At 39.2% G+C, this 16,341-nt stretch overlaps 1 protein-coding gene and 1 non-coding gene across 4 annotated transcripts in view; both read left to right on the top strand.

Annotated features, from left to right (window-relative positions):
* Positions 1-3,026: 3,026 nt before the first annotated feature.
* Positions 3,027-16,341, top strand: part of LOC136257385 (centrosomal protein of 162 kDa-like) — a 108,048-nt gene continuing 94,733 nt past the window's right edge. For all 3 annotated transcript variants that reach the window (XM_066050568.1, XM_066050569.1, XM_066050567.1), the window contains exons 1-12: positions 3,027-3,117; positions 3,632-4,016; positions 4,379-4,472; positions 4,556-4,677; positions 4,735-5,951; positions 6,151-6,381; positions 6,546-6,689; positions 6,829-6,941; positions 7,886-8,086; positions 8,378-8,582; positions 8,698-8,766; positions 15,912-16,124. In XM_066050568.1, the coding sequence (XP_065906640.1) occupies positions 3,079-3,117; positions 3,632-4,016; positions 4,379-4,472; positions 4,556-4,677; positions 4,735-5,951; positions 6,151-6,381; positions 6,546-6,689; positions 6,829-6,941; positions 7,886-8,086; positions 8,378-8,582; positions 8,698-8,766; positions 15,912-16,124 (3,033 nt within the window). In that variant the 5' untranslated portion in view covers positions 3,027-3,078. The remainder of the gene's footprint in view (positions 3,118-3,631; positions 4,017-4,378; positions 4,473-4,555; positions 4,678-4,734; positions 5,952-6,150; positions 6,382-6,545; positions 6,690-6,828; positions 6,942-7,885; positions 8,087-8,377; positions 8,583-8,697; positions 8,767-15,911; positions 16,125-16,341) is intronic.
* On the top strand, positions 4,115-4,199 carry Trnay-gua (transfer RNA tyrosine (anticodon GUA)). Its single transcript is given in 2 exon segments — positions 4,115-4,151; positions 4,164-4,199. It is a non-coding gene; the product is annotated as a tRNA-Tyr (tRNA).

Raw genomic sequence — 16,341 nt, 5'->3', positions numbered from 1 at the left:
TAGTGATTATTGTGTTGTGCAGTCAATTAAATGTGCATTGGTTTGTATGTATGTGTTTAGCAGTGTTAACGTGTGTACGTAGGCACCTGGTATACGTAAGTTTCCGAGTCTGTTCAACACCTAATGATTACAGTGGAACCTCTCATAACAAACTCCCTGAAGTAAGGACACAATAGAAAAAACCTCATAAGGACGATTTTGATCCCAACAGGTCTGGGTATACGTTCTTATAAGGATGTGGTGACGATTTCAAAATATGTATGTACTATTAGGGTTGGGAGGTATTTAGGTATTAGTAGTTAATAAAGGTATTTTTCAGATACCTAAGTGGTTTTCTAAAAATACCGAATACCGAATTTGATGTAGTAATTAATTTTTGGTGGTCTAGTGGTGACCATACGTATGTGAAGTCAAGCCCCATACAGCCACGTTTACGCTGTGGACAAGCACAGAGCTATGAGTGCATGTTGAAGTATTCACAATGGTTTTTACTTTTTGGGATACTTCAAAACTTGACTTTGTGGCACAATATTATTATTGTTGTTTCATTTGTGTCTGGGTATAAGTGCAAACAAGAGTATATAATGGGGAGGGAGAAGGTATTTAGTGATACCGAGGTATTTTTCCAAATACCGTACCGTTCTTCAAAAATGCAATACCGCCCATCCCTATGTACTATCTGGTCTTTGTATTTCAGTGTTCATCCTACCACTATCGAAAATAAAATTTCTGTAATGAAAACTTGTCACTGCTCACCAACATCATCACCAGGCTCCCATTGGCAGATGGTAACCAGATTGTACAGCCTCACCCTGTGTGTACCCTGTAGTGGCTGCTGTACAACTTGTGAACAGATCATGTTCTCTGCCTAAGATTTTCTTATATTATGTACACACAACACAAAGTAGGCATTTTAACATGTGTACAAGCATTAAAATTCATACAAGTAAATATAAGGCGTGCACCTATTCCTCAAAATTGACCAGGTAACCAGGCTTGTTTTTATTTATCATTATTGTTAGCAACTTTTTGATGTGGTACACTACATTTGACATAGCAGTACATGGAATTATAGAGAAAAACAAAGTTAATGTATAAAGCTTGCGCATCTTTATAAGAAAAGTGTTGACAAGACATGAAAACCTTTCAACAGATAAAAGTATTATAAATTCTTGTATGGTACAGGTGATTGCACAATTAATTGAACAACAAAATGACCAGGAAGGGAAACAGAAATGTATACGTACGTAATTAACTTTTCGTGGCCTAAAACCAACCCTAGTTTGTAAGTTTCTGAATATTTTTTTATGTATTATAGTACAGTGTGCATTACAAGTGCCAACTTTATTGAATAAGTTATCTAGAAATATGGTCCAGGCTCTTTTCCTTTTCTTCGATCATTTCCCCTCAACTCCCACTTAATAGCAGAGTGTATTCCCAGCGGTACTGCCACCAGTGTGATCAAGATGAACAATGTGTTCCTGGGGGTGAAGCGGAAGTGTTTATGGACATTCTCCCTCATCTGACTCCATCTCTCTATGGCAACGTCTCTCTGTGGAAGTGAGGAGACCAGGAGACCACATCATATAAAAGAAATACATTACAGATATACACGCAACTACATGTTGCATTGCTAGAAGGACAAGTCCATGTGAACTGATACAAATTGTACAATATGCATACTACTGTACAAATAGAAAAGTTTGATAAAAGAGGATATAGACACATCTACACTTCCATCAGCTTTGGTGCAATTAAATTTTGACGAAAATTTTGAAATTGTAGATCAAAAACAACCACTTTTAAATGACTCTCTCATAAAGGTGTGACATAAAGTTCATGCTGATTTTTTCTTCATATCTGTCAACTTTGTCTTGTTGCACTGTACATAGTGCTCGAAAAATTTTTACATAAGCCAATGGTTACTGTAGGAAAAAAAATGCTCATAAAGTGACGTTCGAGTTCTAATAATTCACTCGCACTTTACAATGTCACAATAACAATTTTTATCAATTACAGTATTTCATGCAAACAATTTGAATTATATACTATATAGAGGCATTCAATTACCAATCTATAATTATGCCATGGCGTAAGCCACCCCCATATTATCTGATTATACTGAGAGCAACCTTTTGTGAAAACTACACACACGCTATTTACTTGTAACAAGAGTTTATAATATACAATATTAAGGAAGAGTGTCAAACTGTCAATATAGCCTGTACAAACACACTGAGTAAAATTAGACTTTTGAAAGTTTTGATCCAATTGACACATTTACTGGTGGAAGGCAAGTGTTGATATGTGTTGAGATGGTGAAACCTTTGTACAAACCAAGGTGTTGATATTCTATCTTACTCAGTGTATTTGCTGGAATGTACTCCTGTTGGACACTCTCTCTTACTACTTTATATTATGAACTCTTGCTTGTAAGGGTTAATTTAGAAAGTACATTATCTGATTGATGTTAGTAAGCCTGAAACCTCATATCTGTCCTGGGTATTGTGAATACTATAATTTATTACACTATTTATGGACAGTCTATTAATACCATACACGGATGGCAAAACTTGTACAGTATAATTCCCAACACTGCATGTGGCACTGTAGACCACTTTCTGCACTTTTACAATGCGTTTGTTAACTACCCACAGATTTCCCATAAAATAAGCAGTAGTCACTTTGATAGGTGCATAGATAATGGGGTGTCTATTATCTATGATAGGTGTTTTACCTCATGGTTGGTCTTTTCAAGAGAGGTAGCCTTTCAAACACACGTGCTCCCTTTTAATTACAGAACACCAGAGAACTTATCCACATTTACCCAAAGCACACCGCGCTACACAGATAGGCACAAGCAGGATAGGTAATCTTCTAAATCACCGTTTTACAATTCAACAACCGCGTCCGTCCATATGCGAGTCTCTACCAATACATTTGCGATATCATTTAACAAACCTGTAATGAACCTTTTTCTTCTGGCGGGATAACAGGTTTCGGCACGTATCTTGCCATTTTGTAGAGTTTATTTCTAATTGAAGTGCACTGAGCAACAGGAGATTTCGAAATCTGATAATGTCAAGTGACTCTGAATTTGAACGTTTTTTACAAGAAGTATGCATTATCTATAGTATTGGTCTGCTGTAGTATGTGTTTAAACTCTTGTATGTATCAACACGACGTGTGTCCTGCCCTCCCGATTTTCTGCACTTTAAAAGTTTTGTGTAATTCAGGTGAACAAGTTATCATGGTGTACATTAGGTTTAGTACACTATAGGGACTTGTCACCCTAATCAGTATGTTAGTTAGTGGCCTTAATACTTGTATATTGAATGGGGTCATTTTCAAAATTTTACTAAGAAGCACCAGGGGATTGCTAGCTGCTGAAAGTATGAGTTCTACTATAGAAATAGGGAAACTTGAGTATGGATACCAGCCATGAGCCCCTGAGATCAGGACACTTTCCAAATGAGGATGACATGATAATCAGAATAGTATTATTTGTAGCATGGTCCCATTTATGTATAGTACACTGAAGTCTCCTCTAATGCAGACATTTTCGGATGGTCCCCAAAGTGTCCTATTGTAGTACCATTGTAGTTATGTATATTTATTAATGCCACTGTAGTCTTTAACAGAATCTGGTACATCTGAGAGTGCAAGTGTTAGCAGTGATGCAATATCTCATGATCTACCTGCATACCACTTAGCAGCCTCACAAGGTGTTCTCATTGATGACAAGTACTGGTGGGATACTCAGTCTGACTCTGATGAGGACAACATTAACCAACAGGATGACTTTAAAGATGGTTCTACCTGGCTCAAGTCAAATACCAAGTTGGGTAGTAGTAGTACTGCGCTTCGCAATGAGAAGCAAGTTAATGGTCATGGTGAACAACCTATGCAAAGCCTTGCTGGTGATGCAAGACAGCAGCCCATCACAGTACCATTAGCTCCAAGCGCTTCAGATTCGTCTTCAAGAAGCAGTGAAAATTTCACACACGACAGTTTAGGTATGAGTGAACAGTTTATACAGTAAATACAGTTTGTGGTATTGTGCTGTATTGTGATGCTCTTATATACCATTAAATGCATTACTTATATCATAGTTCCTTCGATAGCTCAGCTGGTAGAGCGGTGGACTGTAGTGGTATACTGAAATCCATAGGTCGCTGGTTCGAGTCCGGCTCGAAGGAAACTGATTTTTTTTCGCTCTCTGCACCTTTTTGTGACACCTTTTTTTTTTTCTTCGGAAACTGATTTTTTTCTCGTTCCCTGCACCTTTTTGTGACACCTTTTTTTGTTTGTCATCTTTTAAAAGTTTCTTTGTCTTTTCCTCAACTTATTCATATCATTACACCTTGTTATTGTATAGATGCCACATCTCAGTTTCCACCTGCTGAAGTAACGCAGTCAAAAGCTACTTCACAAAATGAAGAAGTATCCTTAAGCCCCCAAACAACACCATGGTAAGAATGTGCTCTGGAATGTGTTTGTATGCATTGACAGATAGTGAAATTATGGTTAATAATTATCTGCGTGCTGTCTATAGTGTACAAGAAAGAATATCAGAAAATGTTGAAGAAGGAACAATGCCAGAAAGTAGCAGTAAAAAACTTGAACAGGATTATGAGGAAAGCAGCTTTGAGTCCGATACAGATGACCCTGATGAAAGTTAGTGTATGTATGTTGTATTTATTATGAAGTTGTTTGTTATTTCAAATGGTGTAGCACTCCAGCCTGGGAGAAGTAAATCTGTCAGCAGATCATCAAGCCACAGTTCCTCATCTTCAGTCAGTAAAAAGAGTAGCATTAGTGAATTAGTGATGCCTTCTGAAGGCAAGGGTATTTCAGACAACAAATCAATGTCTTCTCCTGTTACTGCTACTAAGAACACTGTAGATGATTTTACTGTACTTTCTGAGAACAAACCTACTCAAGAAGTGCTGTCCTCACAAGATAGTCAGACAATTACAGCTGCAGGTAATCAGAATACTGAGGCAGGAACCAATATTATGGTAAACACCAGTGTACCACAGAACATTGAAAAATCACCTTCTACATCAAGTCAGACATCTAGGAGTAACTCCATGAGTAGTATTTCAAGTAAATCCAGTCATTCAGAAAAGAAACAGAGTGACACTCAAGTAGTCTCTACAAAACAGACTAGTCCACCTGTACATAGTACTACTGTACATTCAACCCCTTCATATCCCTTACCATCTAGCCAGCCATCTTTGATGGTAAACAGCTTGGATAGGCAGATGGCTGAGCTTCAGGAGGCACTTCGTGCTGCCGGCCTTCCTCCCATCAATAGTGTTAATGGTGGAATGGATGTGGGTAGTGTTGAGGTTGAGCCACATACGACAAAGTCACCTCCACCATCAACTGACCTACATGAAGATATTGAACAAGTTTTACGAGAGATAGCCACACAAGAAGTTGTTTCTCTTTCTAGAAAGATGCTCAACAAGAGACAACAAATGGTAGCGGAAGAAAAGACTCTTACATCACAAACTGCTAAGGAAAATAATTCACTATCATCATTACATGAACAGTCTAAACTTAAAGCAGATATTTTTGTACCTTCTGTAGACATTAATGATGTATCTAGCACTGAGAATTTGTTAGCAGGAATAAATTCCTTAAAAGACATACATACTCATTGTGAGGAAGAAAGTGCTGTTACTAAAAGTAAGCAAGTGAACTCTGTAAAGAAGAAAGTGACCAGAAAACCTAGTGCTAAAAGAGAGAGTGTGTTTCAGAGGTTGTCCACACCAAAATCTACTCCAGTACCAAAGAAGCCACCCACATCATCACAAAGGGTGGCCCCTAAATCTGTCAAGCGATCCAGGAGTGCTGCTACTCCTAAATACTCCAAGCCAACATTTGATGGTTTAGGAACTTATGATCTGAAGTCAACTACAGAGATATTTGATGCTAAAGTGGTAAGTAGCCTTTAAGCCTTTAATTTTATCTTTGTTCATATGCATTGCACGTGTGTGTGTGTGTGTGTGTGTGTGTGTGTGTGTGTGTGCACTTGTGTGTGTGCACTTGTGTGTGTGCACTTGTGTGTGCGAGTATGTGCTTGTGTATGCATGTGTGTGTGTAGTGTGTGTGTCTGTTCCATTTTTTTACTGATTGTAGGACAAGATCACATCTGATAATAACACTCACACTTTGAGGGAACAAAAACTACTACAAGAAGTGGAAAACTGGCAGAACTGTTGGAAAGAGGAAAGGGACAAGTATGAACAACTAAGATGTCAACTGGAAGAGAAGGAAAGAGAGTTTGTTATTAGAGAAGAGAAACTGGGTCTGGAGCATAACAAAGAAAGACATCAACTTAAACAAGAAATATTTACTTTGTCAACTAAAGTAAGTGTGTGTACACTGTTACAAATGGGAACATGGAAAAGTGTCCTTCATTATCAAGGTGTCCACATTTCAGGGTGTCTTTTATGTGGTTCCACTGTACATATTGACTGGTAGACATTTACTATGTTTTACTACATTACACATAGTACATGTGTGTACAATAGGTGAAGGAACTTGAGTGTGAAACAGACAACAGAAAACGAGTTGCTAGTGGTGGTAAACTTGATGGAGTGATTAATGAAGAACAACGTTTACAACTGGAGCAGAATATTAAAGAACAAGAAACTTTACTAAATGGTTACCAAAAGGTACACACCAACTTGTTTAGTGTACAGTGAAATCTCATTAATGGGACTGTGTGGGATGATCACAATATTGGGTCATGTAGTACATCTTAGCTATGTATGTTGTGATCTACTTGACATGGTCTCTTATGTATTTACCTAGGAGAATGAACGAGTGTATGAGGAACTGACTAAAGCTAGGAATGAATTGAAGACTATTCAGATGAGAGCATTTGAAGAAAACCAACAGCTTGCTCAGCAGCTTGCCAATGCTAAGTGTGTGTGCGTGTGTGTGCGTGCGTGCGTGCGTGCGTGTGCGTACTCCTTGTCAGAAAAAGTTTCTGTTCCAATGTCACTACTTACTTAGAAAGTACCGTACAAAGTGATCTACATCTAAATGATTGTATTTGCTTTATTAGTAAAAGAACTAGAATGAGCATGTTGTCTGTGTATCATACAGTACAATAATACTGTACAGTAGGGACTACAAAAGTCCCATGAAAACAATCACCCAAAAACTAGCCCCACTCTTCCCAGACGATGATGAGGCAGTATTGGTTAGGTAAAACTAAGCCCAAGCAAGTAAAGGCTACAGGCTTGATTTTGTCACAGTCTGACATCGCTTCAGCCTGAGAGGTGCCTTTTGGCATACCGCAGTACATACAATGCATTCTTTATGGACTTATCAGTGTCCTCCTTTGTGTCCCATTCATCTTTGCTGACAGCGAAAGTGTCGATTTGGCGGTAGCACGTGATGGCTTCCCTTCGTAATGGAAATCATCTGTATTTTTCATTGTGGCTACTTTGATTGCAGAGATGTTTTTCAAACAGTTCCTGATTTTAATGCTGTGTAATGGGTTGAACATAGCTGACAACGAAGCATAACGGGTACTTCACCTTTCAGATGATATTGATAGCTGGGGCACACAGCTCCATTTCTTTCTTTTGATGTGTTATGCGTGGGTTCACCAGTCATAATATAATTCTATTTTACCAAAAATGTTAACAAATAAGTACACAAAAAAGTTAAGAATGAAATGCACAGTAGGGATATAACTCTTCTTATTGTTTTACTGTGATTTAATATCATGCACTACTCCAGCTTGTTTCAGTACTTTTTATTGATGTGCTATGGTCCCTACTCTAGTTGAAAATTCCAAATATTTGTGAACTTGTATGTATAAACTTACCATAGAACATATGATGTTTGATCTCCGCAGGGAAGAGTTACAAAAGAAAGATGAGCAGCTGCTAGCTGCAGGCAAAGGAAGAGGGGCTCTAGGACTGGAGAGGATCTCCCAACTGGAGACACACCTTGCCAGTGTCTCCTCAACATGTTCCCAGCTACATGAACATGTCTCTGAACTGGAAACACAAAACTCTTCAATACAAAATGAGCTACACAGATCACTAACTGTCAAGTAATGTATACTGTACAGGATGTGTACAGTGGAACCTCTTCTTAAAGGACTCTAGGACACCAGCTCTGTAATATGGATAAAATATTTTATTAGTTTCGTACTTTTCCTCTGAAAGAGAACACTTTTTATAAAATTTCTGTGTCCATTACAAAGAGGTTACACTGTATGTACCATATGTAACATACAATAACACAGGAGGTTGTTAATGTGGATTAACACAATATGTAAATCATGTGTACTCTACAAGAAAATAAACCACTTATCCACAATAATTTTATTATTACATAATAGCAAAGATTTGGAACAAAGACTTGTTGACAGTGTCTCCAGCTCTAAGTATACTGAACTGGAGTCAAGTCTTGGGTCGGAGGTTAAACGGTTGAAGCAACAGTTAAAGTGGTACATGGAGAACCAACAACTGATAGAGAACAATGTTGAACTAGTGCAGCAAAAAGACAAGGAAATTACTACATTAAAAGAGAAACTGTCAAAGAAAGTACGTAAGATCATATTATACTGTTACACTGTAACTTCTTTATAATGGGCACTTTGGATAGTTTGGTGTCCACCATATTTACACAACAATTTTGTACATGTGTTCACCACCTCAGATCACTGATAAAAAATTGACAAAAGAGAGAGCTGCAGATGCTGCTAGAATACAACAACTTGAGAAGCAGGTACGTGTGCGTGTGTGTGGGTGTAGTGGTGGGAGAGGTGGTGGTTTTATCACGATGTCAGTCAATGTCCCCTTGAGGCATTGGTTATTAGCTCGTATATGATGACAACAATCATGGGGTTGGATTGCTGTGCTCCAAGCATAGCATGCTATCTGATGATACCAGCCTGGTATCTCTTTAAAGTGTTTTCAAGTTGTTAGGGCAGATACTGGCTTGTCACATTGTCAGTGCCACATATTACTGCTGGAATATCTTGTTATTGTGTCATGATCATTACCAGTAAATCAGGTGTACACTGGTAACCTGATGGTCTACCCTTCTTGTTGTCTGTCCCTCTGACCTGTAACTGGGTAATGAAGAAGAAGAGGAAGTGTGTATAAGTATCGGGATTAATACTGGGTGGGGTCAGCTGGATCATACTTTGTCAGGTCTACTTCTTTTGTCTTCTTCAGCCAGCGACAGTCCATTTTTAAACACCTTGAGAATTTACAGTTGTTAAACAAGACACTGATATACATTGGGTTAGAGGGCGGGAGCAGGTTCAAATCAAGATACATGACTGCTTAATTAGATTATTCTGATCTGAACCAGTATTTGTATAACCAGGAACTCAGTGAATCCTATGGACAAGGGAGCGTGTAACTCCGTACACTACCAATACTACGGGCGAAATTCAAACATAGTTACTATGTATATAATTGGTTACATCATTCGTACGTGCAACAGAGATACACCAAATGGGTTGCTACTCCATCGTCTTATGATTATAAATATGGGTAAAGGCATAGCCTGTATACCCGATCAATGCAAAGTATTATACAAAAATAAATCTTGAATCTAGTAAATAACTGCCTAACAATGATTTAAAAGTATTAATTGAAGTACTATTTACAATGTAAGTAGGTAAGCGGTTATTCAAATCATTGGTGATCCTATTAATAAAGTAATTTGATCTACACAACAATCTTGACCATTCCTTAAACAAATTGAACCTCCTATTGAAGCAACTTTATGTTAAGCTGCTTTACTAGGAAGATCGTCGAGTCGACGGTAGAACTTGGAATAGTCGAGTGGAGTAATTCCGTGTGATTCCAGACTGTGGAAAGATTGTCCTGCTAAGCCTGTGCTACTATCCCTCCATCATGACTTCGCTTTTGTCGCAGCAGAAACGTGACGTACTTGAGCATGCGCCTGCGCATAATATCCTACTTAGGAAATTTTAAAAGTTACTTATGAGCCTTATCCACAATGACGTTTTATGACATCACGAGAATAAAAATGGCCGCGATAGTTGGGGGACTGTTATACAGGCACCTATGGAGATAAATTTTCGATTGCTCATATTTCAGCTAGGCATGGAGATATCAACCATTAACCAACAGGTATGGTTATAAAGTACCAAAAGCTAATGTAAACGTACGCTATTTTGGAAAAAAATTTTAAACGCGACAAAAGTCTTTTGTCCTAATGTCTTATATAAAACTTGACTGTACCTGTTGTTTAGAACTCGATATCTTCTTTCCTAGCTGAAATATGAGCAATTACAATTTTTTGTCCATAGGTGCTTATGTAATAGTCCCCCAACTATCGCGGCTATTTTTATTCTCGTGATGTCATAAAACGTCATTGTGGATAAGGCTCATTATTGTACACGGCAGCCATGTTTGAATTTCGCTCTTTATGAAGTTACATGCTCCCTTGTCCATAGGATTTGATGCGCTCCTGGTATATCACATACGTACCTCAAAAGTATAGAGCAGATAACCAGTGGCGAATGCCCGGGCATCAAGATATTCTTCCCTACCATCAGCTTTTCCAGTTATTAAGCACGTGAGCTTAAGAACTGTACCCGTACACTGGACTCGCCGTTCACCAAAAGACTGTTTTAGAATACACACACGAAGTACACCACGTATTACAAGTTGTGTCCGAGGTTGTGTTCAGCGCTCGTCCCAAGGGTTATTTTAGGGGTTTTCCCAAGGGTTTTCCTTCTGTATTTGCAGGCAGGTAATTGCGCTGTTACACGTGATATAATTAAACACGTGTTGACATCGATCGTGGAGCATAGCCTCGTTGTGACAATATTTTCAGAATTCCAGCTGTTCGTCTAGCGATTAATGAGTGCTGTGAAGCAGCTATCATTGTTTTATTTTGTCAAGCAAAAGAGCACTGCAAAGCAGGCAAAAGCCACAGAAGATCCTGGGCCTTCCTCCAATGAAGAGTCTCAACTAATAATCAATATCAGTGAGGATACAAGCAAAGTTACTAATCAAGACTCAGAACAGTATCAGCTAATCAACTTGAGGGAAGATCACAAAGTTGAAGGTGAGTTTTATAATGATGATGGGATTGATGATGAGATTTATGCTGCTTTGGTGAAAACGTCTAAAAGCCCTAGCCCTTGTTGTACACCTGTTATGGTGTATAGTTCAGATGATGATGAAGAAACCAGCTTTGCAACTAGGTTCTCACCTCAATTCTCACCAGGTCCTGACGAGGTTGATGGCATGAGTATGAAGTGCCACAATCACATCATGCAATTGCGTGTAGTAGCGCAGCATTGGATAAATCTTTCTCCATAGGCACAGCTACTAGTAGCACATCTCAGTTGTTTGGGGATTACCGTGGGCCCAATAATGATACCTCCAGCACAGCTGCAACTGGCTCCACAACTGAAGTATGTAGTGCTTCATCCTTGGCCTGTAGAACTACACTTGAGTTTTCTTCATGCTTGCCAAAAGATATTGCTGAAACAATAGCCTTTCCTCCGGTTCAGCCTGTTAAAGTAAAGTATCCCTCAACTATGATTTCAAAAGTACCAAGGTACTTTAATGCAGCCTGGTATAAACAGTATGATTGGCTAGAGTATTCAGTAGAGACAGATGCTTGCTATTGCTACCCTTGTCGGTTGCTTGGTGCACAGAGTGCTATGGGTAAGAGTAGACCTGAACAAGTATTTACTTTATCTGGGTTTAAAGACTGGAAGCATGCTACTGGTAAAAAGGGAGCTCTTGTTGGTCACTCAAATAGCCTTAGCCACAAAGAAGCTATGGTGGCATGGGAACAGTACAAAATTAATTCCAAGCGCGGTACTTTGCTTCCCAACCAGATAGACAATTCCTGGGATATTGTTATTCAAGAAAACAAACATTACATAAAAACCATAGCAGAAGTACTGTTGCTCTGTAGCAGGCAATACATCTCAATTCGTGGTCATAGGGAAGGGATAGAATCTTCAAATAGGGGAAACTTTCTAGAAATGTTTGAATTGATAGCTAAACATGATCCAGTAGTACGGAAAAGAATGGCTATAACAAAAACTGCAAAATATACATCACCCATGATTCAGAATGAGATATTAGGCTGTATGGGTGACATAGTCCAAGCCAAAATTTGTGCAGATGTCAAGAAGGCTGGTATGTATTCGATATTAGCAGATGAAACGAGAGACTGCAGCAAAGTCGAACAATTGGCCTTTATTTTAAGGTATGTTGATCTAGGGTCTGCAACAGAACATGAACGGTTCCTAACATACGTTGAAGCAAGGTGTCAGAATGCAGAAAGTCTAGCTGCTCACATAATAAGCACCTTAAATGATGGGGCATCTGTCATGAGTGGGTGTTGCACAGGTGTACAACAGCGTATCAAGCAAGTGGCTCCCCAGGCTGTTTATGTGCACTGTTATACACATTGTTTGAACTTGGTTTAAGTGGACACCACTAAAATAGTATCAGTGGCCTCAGAATTTTTTGCCTTAATGAAAACATTGTATGTTTTCATGTCCACAAATAAGGTACATAAATTGTACATAGAGCAGCAACATGATTTATATCCCAACAAACCACTTCGTCAATTACAAAAGTTGTCAGATACTCGTTGGGCCTGTAGGTTTCTTGCTGTTGATGCAGTCTGTAGTACATTTCGGGCTATCCTTGCAACACTGCAGAAAGTAGTTGATAGTGACGACAAAGTAAAAGTAGTTGAAGCCAAAGGAATTTTGCTCCAGGTACATTGCTTTAAGTTCCTGACAACTCTTGTCACAATCAGTCGATTGCTGTTTCTCACAAAACAACTAGCTGATCAGCTCCAGACTTCACAAACTGACATGGCCAAAGCAGCTGAATTGGTAGAGGGAACCATGAAAACTCTTCAACAGTTTAGAAGTGATGGAGAGTGGAGAAAGTTGTATAAATATGTCAGTGATGTGGCTTCCTCACTTAACATTGAAGTTTCCCCACTAAATAGTCGGCCCCAACGTAGCCAGCGATTGCCAAAACGGCTTGAACATGGTGTTATCCTGCAATCTGTAGGATCAAGACAGCCAGTAGAGCGTCATGAAGAGTATAAGATTTCCTTATATTATCCAGTTATTGATGCCATGATGTCTGAGCTTCACAAAAGGTTTGAGGGTAACAATCTGGCACTGATGAAAGCAATCCAGTGTTGCAGTCCAGAGTCAGTACACTTTCTTGATATAGACCACCTGGCATCTTTAATTGAAGGATATAATCTTAGTAAAGATTTGCTCACAGCAGAATGTTTAGTAGCTAAACGTACATTAGATGAAAAAGACCTCACCTCCATTAGTGATGTGCTCAAAGAAATCTATCCATTAAAGGTTACATTCCCTACCCTGGTTAAACTTCTTCAAATTTCTCTCACTATAGTGGTAAACACTGCAGAGTGTGAAAGGTCATTTTCATGCCTTAAGCGTACTAAGAGCTTCTTGCGATCCACAATGTCTGAGGAACGGTTGAATAACTTGGCTATCTTGTCCATCGAACGGGACCTGTCAGCAAATATTTCAATGGATGAAGTTATCCAGAAGTTTGCTGGGAAAGATAAAAACAGAAAAATAAAATTATCGTAAAACTTGTACTGATGGCACTATTACTGTCTACCCACTTCATACATGCACAACTTTTCTTTGTAAGGGAACACGCGGAATGGAGGCTGGCTGGTGATCTGACAGTTGTAGTTTGTGAAACGATTAAATGTTAGCGAGAACACCCAAGTAACCCATTGGAAATTTTGAGTTCAATGCTTAGACATTTTAATGACGGTATGGAATAACGTCTTATTTGAACAGGTTATTTGTTCTGATCTGTTGCAGGTGCCAGGTGGTATTACGGCACTGCCACGTGATAGTAAGCGCCCTGTGCTATACAACCAGGTCTGACAAGGTGTGGCCAGTACAAGGTAGCGAAGGCAACCAATGTTTTAGCGTTTATGACTAGTGAGGCTATAGCTTCCTACACACAGATATAGGATAGCTGGATCGTACAGATAGTCATCGTAGTTTCCTGCACACAAGGATAGTTAGATCATGCAGATAGTCATCGTAGCTAGGTGTGTTTTTTTGTTGATAATATATTGATGTCCATATGAAAATGGGCATGTGTATGTGTGTTGCATGCTTTGGGGTCTGCCCACCCAATGCCCGGGCATGGCTAAATCTCTAGCTACGCCACTGCAGATAACTATTATCTTATCATCTATATTCTTACTACTTTTCTATAGGTAGGCTTTAATACAGCTTGAAAATGTTACTAGTCATCCTATTAGAACCACACACAATTTTTGTGTACATGAGTAAAGTTTGTTTGTGTTACTGTTTAGTTAATATACACAGTCTGAATCTACATACAGGGATGTGCGTGTGTGCGTGTTTACCTTTTGCTCTTGGAAAACTTTTATATTTCCTTTGATGTCTGAGGTTACTGCATTCAATACAAACCTGTGGTGGGGTTATTAAATAGTTAGTGTCTTGCCGGCTACATCCATCAAACAAAAGTCACAAAACCAAACTTTTCTGTACAAAACAAGCATCATTAACATTCAGATCTAGGCATTCAATACACCAATGTCACTGTGTGGCACTGCCACACGAAAGTTAATCTTGATGTTAGTACCCAGCTTGCTTCTTAATAGCTTACTCAATCATCATTCTATCCCAACATAGTAGCTACTTGATACTGGCACTATTGTCATGTAATATAATGTTATGAATGTTATGCCAGCTAGTACAGTGACACTGACATGATCAACTTGACTTAAGGATACAGGTAAATCCCGATACTACTGTATCATACAGAATTTACCAATTTTTCTTGCTCTTTCTTTACCTACTTCATTCAGTAAATCATTAACAAGGTTTCTATGCTATATAGAGCCCCTCAGACAATGTGGGCTTGGCTACCCAGAATTGAATACCTCGGTTGCACTAACTAATATTTAATAGTATCCACTGGCAAAATGTAGGGTTTAGCCCGTGCCTCTGCTTTAATTAAGCCAAAGTCAGTTTCAGGTCTGACTCAGAAGGCTGTTTAGGTCAGTGAATTATCTTGCTTACCTACGGTAGTTTCAACACTGATGCGGTACTGTTTGAATGTAACATCGTCTCGTGTGAGTGTGAGCAATTATAAAACGAACTAATCAAAGGGCGTGGCACCCGATTCACTCACGAGTATTCATCCCAAATGAAATGGAAGGAATACCTGTGAGCAACATGGGTGCCACACCCTTTAATTACCTTGTTTTTTAATTGTTCACACTTGCAAGACGTTACATTTGAGTGGTACCATATGTGTGAAGTGTGTGCATGTTTGTGCGTGTGTGTGTGTGTGCAGTGAGTGTGTGTGCATGTCACAGCACGTGCGTGCATACATGTGTGTGTGTGTGTGTGCATGCATGCGTGTGCATGTGTGTGTGCACCCCACCCAGCAATGGGAGCAAATGTCCTTGTCTCATTTAGTGGTGTTGGGGTCGTTGTAAAACTTCAAATTTCATGACCTCTCTCTGTGAGACCTGGACAGTCCTCTTGTGGGTTACTAGCCCTGCCCTAGGAGGATTTACCTTCAAGTGCCTGAGTGGTGCACAGGCAATCCTAGTGCTGGTTCACTGGTCGGCAATAGCTGTGTTCGACACACAGCTGCCATAGGCTTTGCTTTGACTTGTGTGTGTGTTTGTGTGTGGTGTGTTTTTGCTCATAAAATAATTATCCATTACTAGAACACCATTACTATCAGTACTGATATGTGTTTCCTGTGAGAAAATATCAAACCTTTTGTATGGATAAAACTTTAATCTGCTCCCTTTACTGTACTGTAGTGATGAGTAGTATGTGTGTGTTTATTTGTTCATAGATTAAAGCAATGGAGACATCTATTCGTCGGAGATATCCAGACTCCATAACATCACTGATCTATGCTAGCAAATCATCTGAAGATGATTCATCATCAAACCATACTACCTACCTTAACAACAGGGTGCAACGATTAGAACAAGAACTTGAGGCTAAAGACAAGGAGATGAGTTTGAAGATTAGATCTCTACACCAGAAGCATACAAACATGGAGGTGTGTGTGTGTGCGTGTGTGTGTGTGTGTGTGTGTGTGTGTGTGTGTGTGTGTGTGTGTGTGTGTGTGTGTGTGTGTGTGTGTGTGTGTGTGTGTGTGTGTGTGTGTGTGTGTGTGGTATGTGCAACTTCACTTGCTTGAGCGCTACATACTCAGTCCTATCTTGGTACAGCAGTCATCAATACTGATGACCTTCAGGTCAGACAACACTCCATTA

This window comes from Dysidea avara, chromosome 6 (assembly GCF_963678975.1).
Source record: "Dysidea avara chromosome 6, odDysAvar1.4, whole genome shotgun sequence".
Taxonomy (NCBI): Eukaryota; Metazoa; Porifera; class Demospongiae; order Dictyoceratida; family Dysideidae; genus Dysidea; species Dysidea avara.
This window is presented reverse-complemented; position numbering and strand designations above follow the sequence as displayed.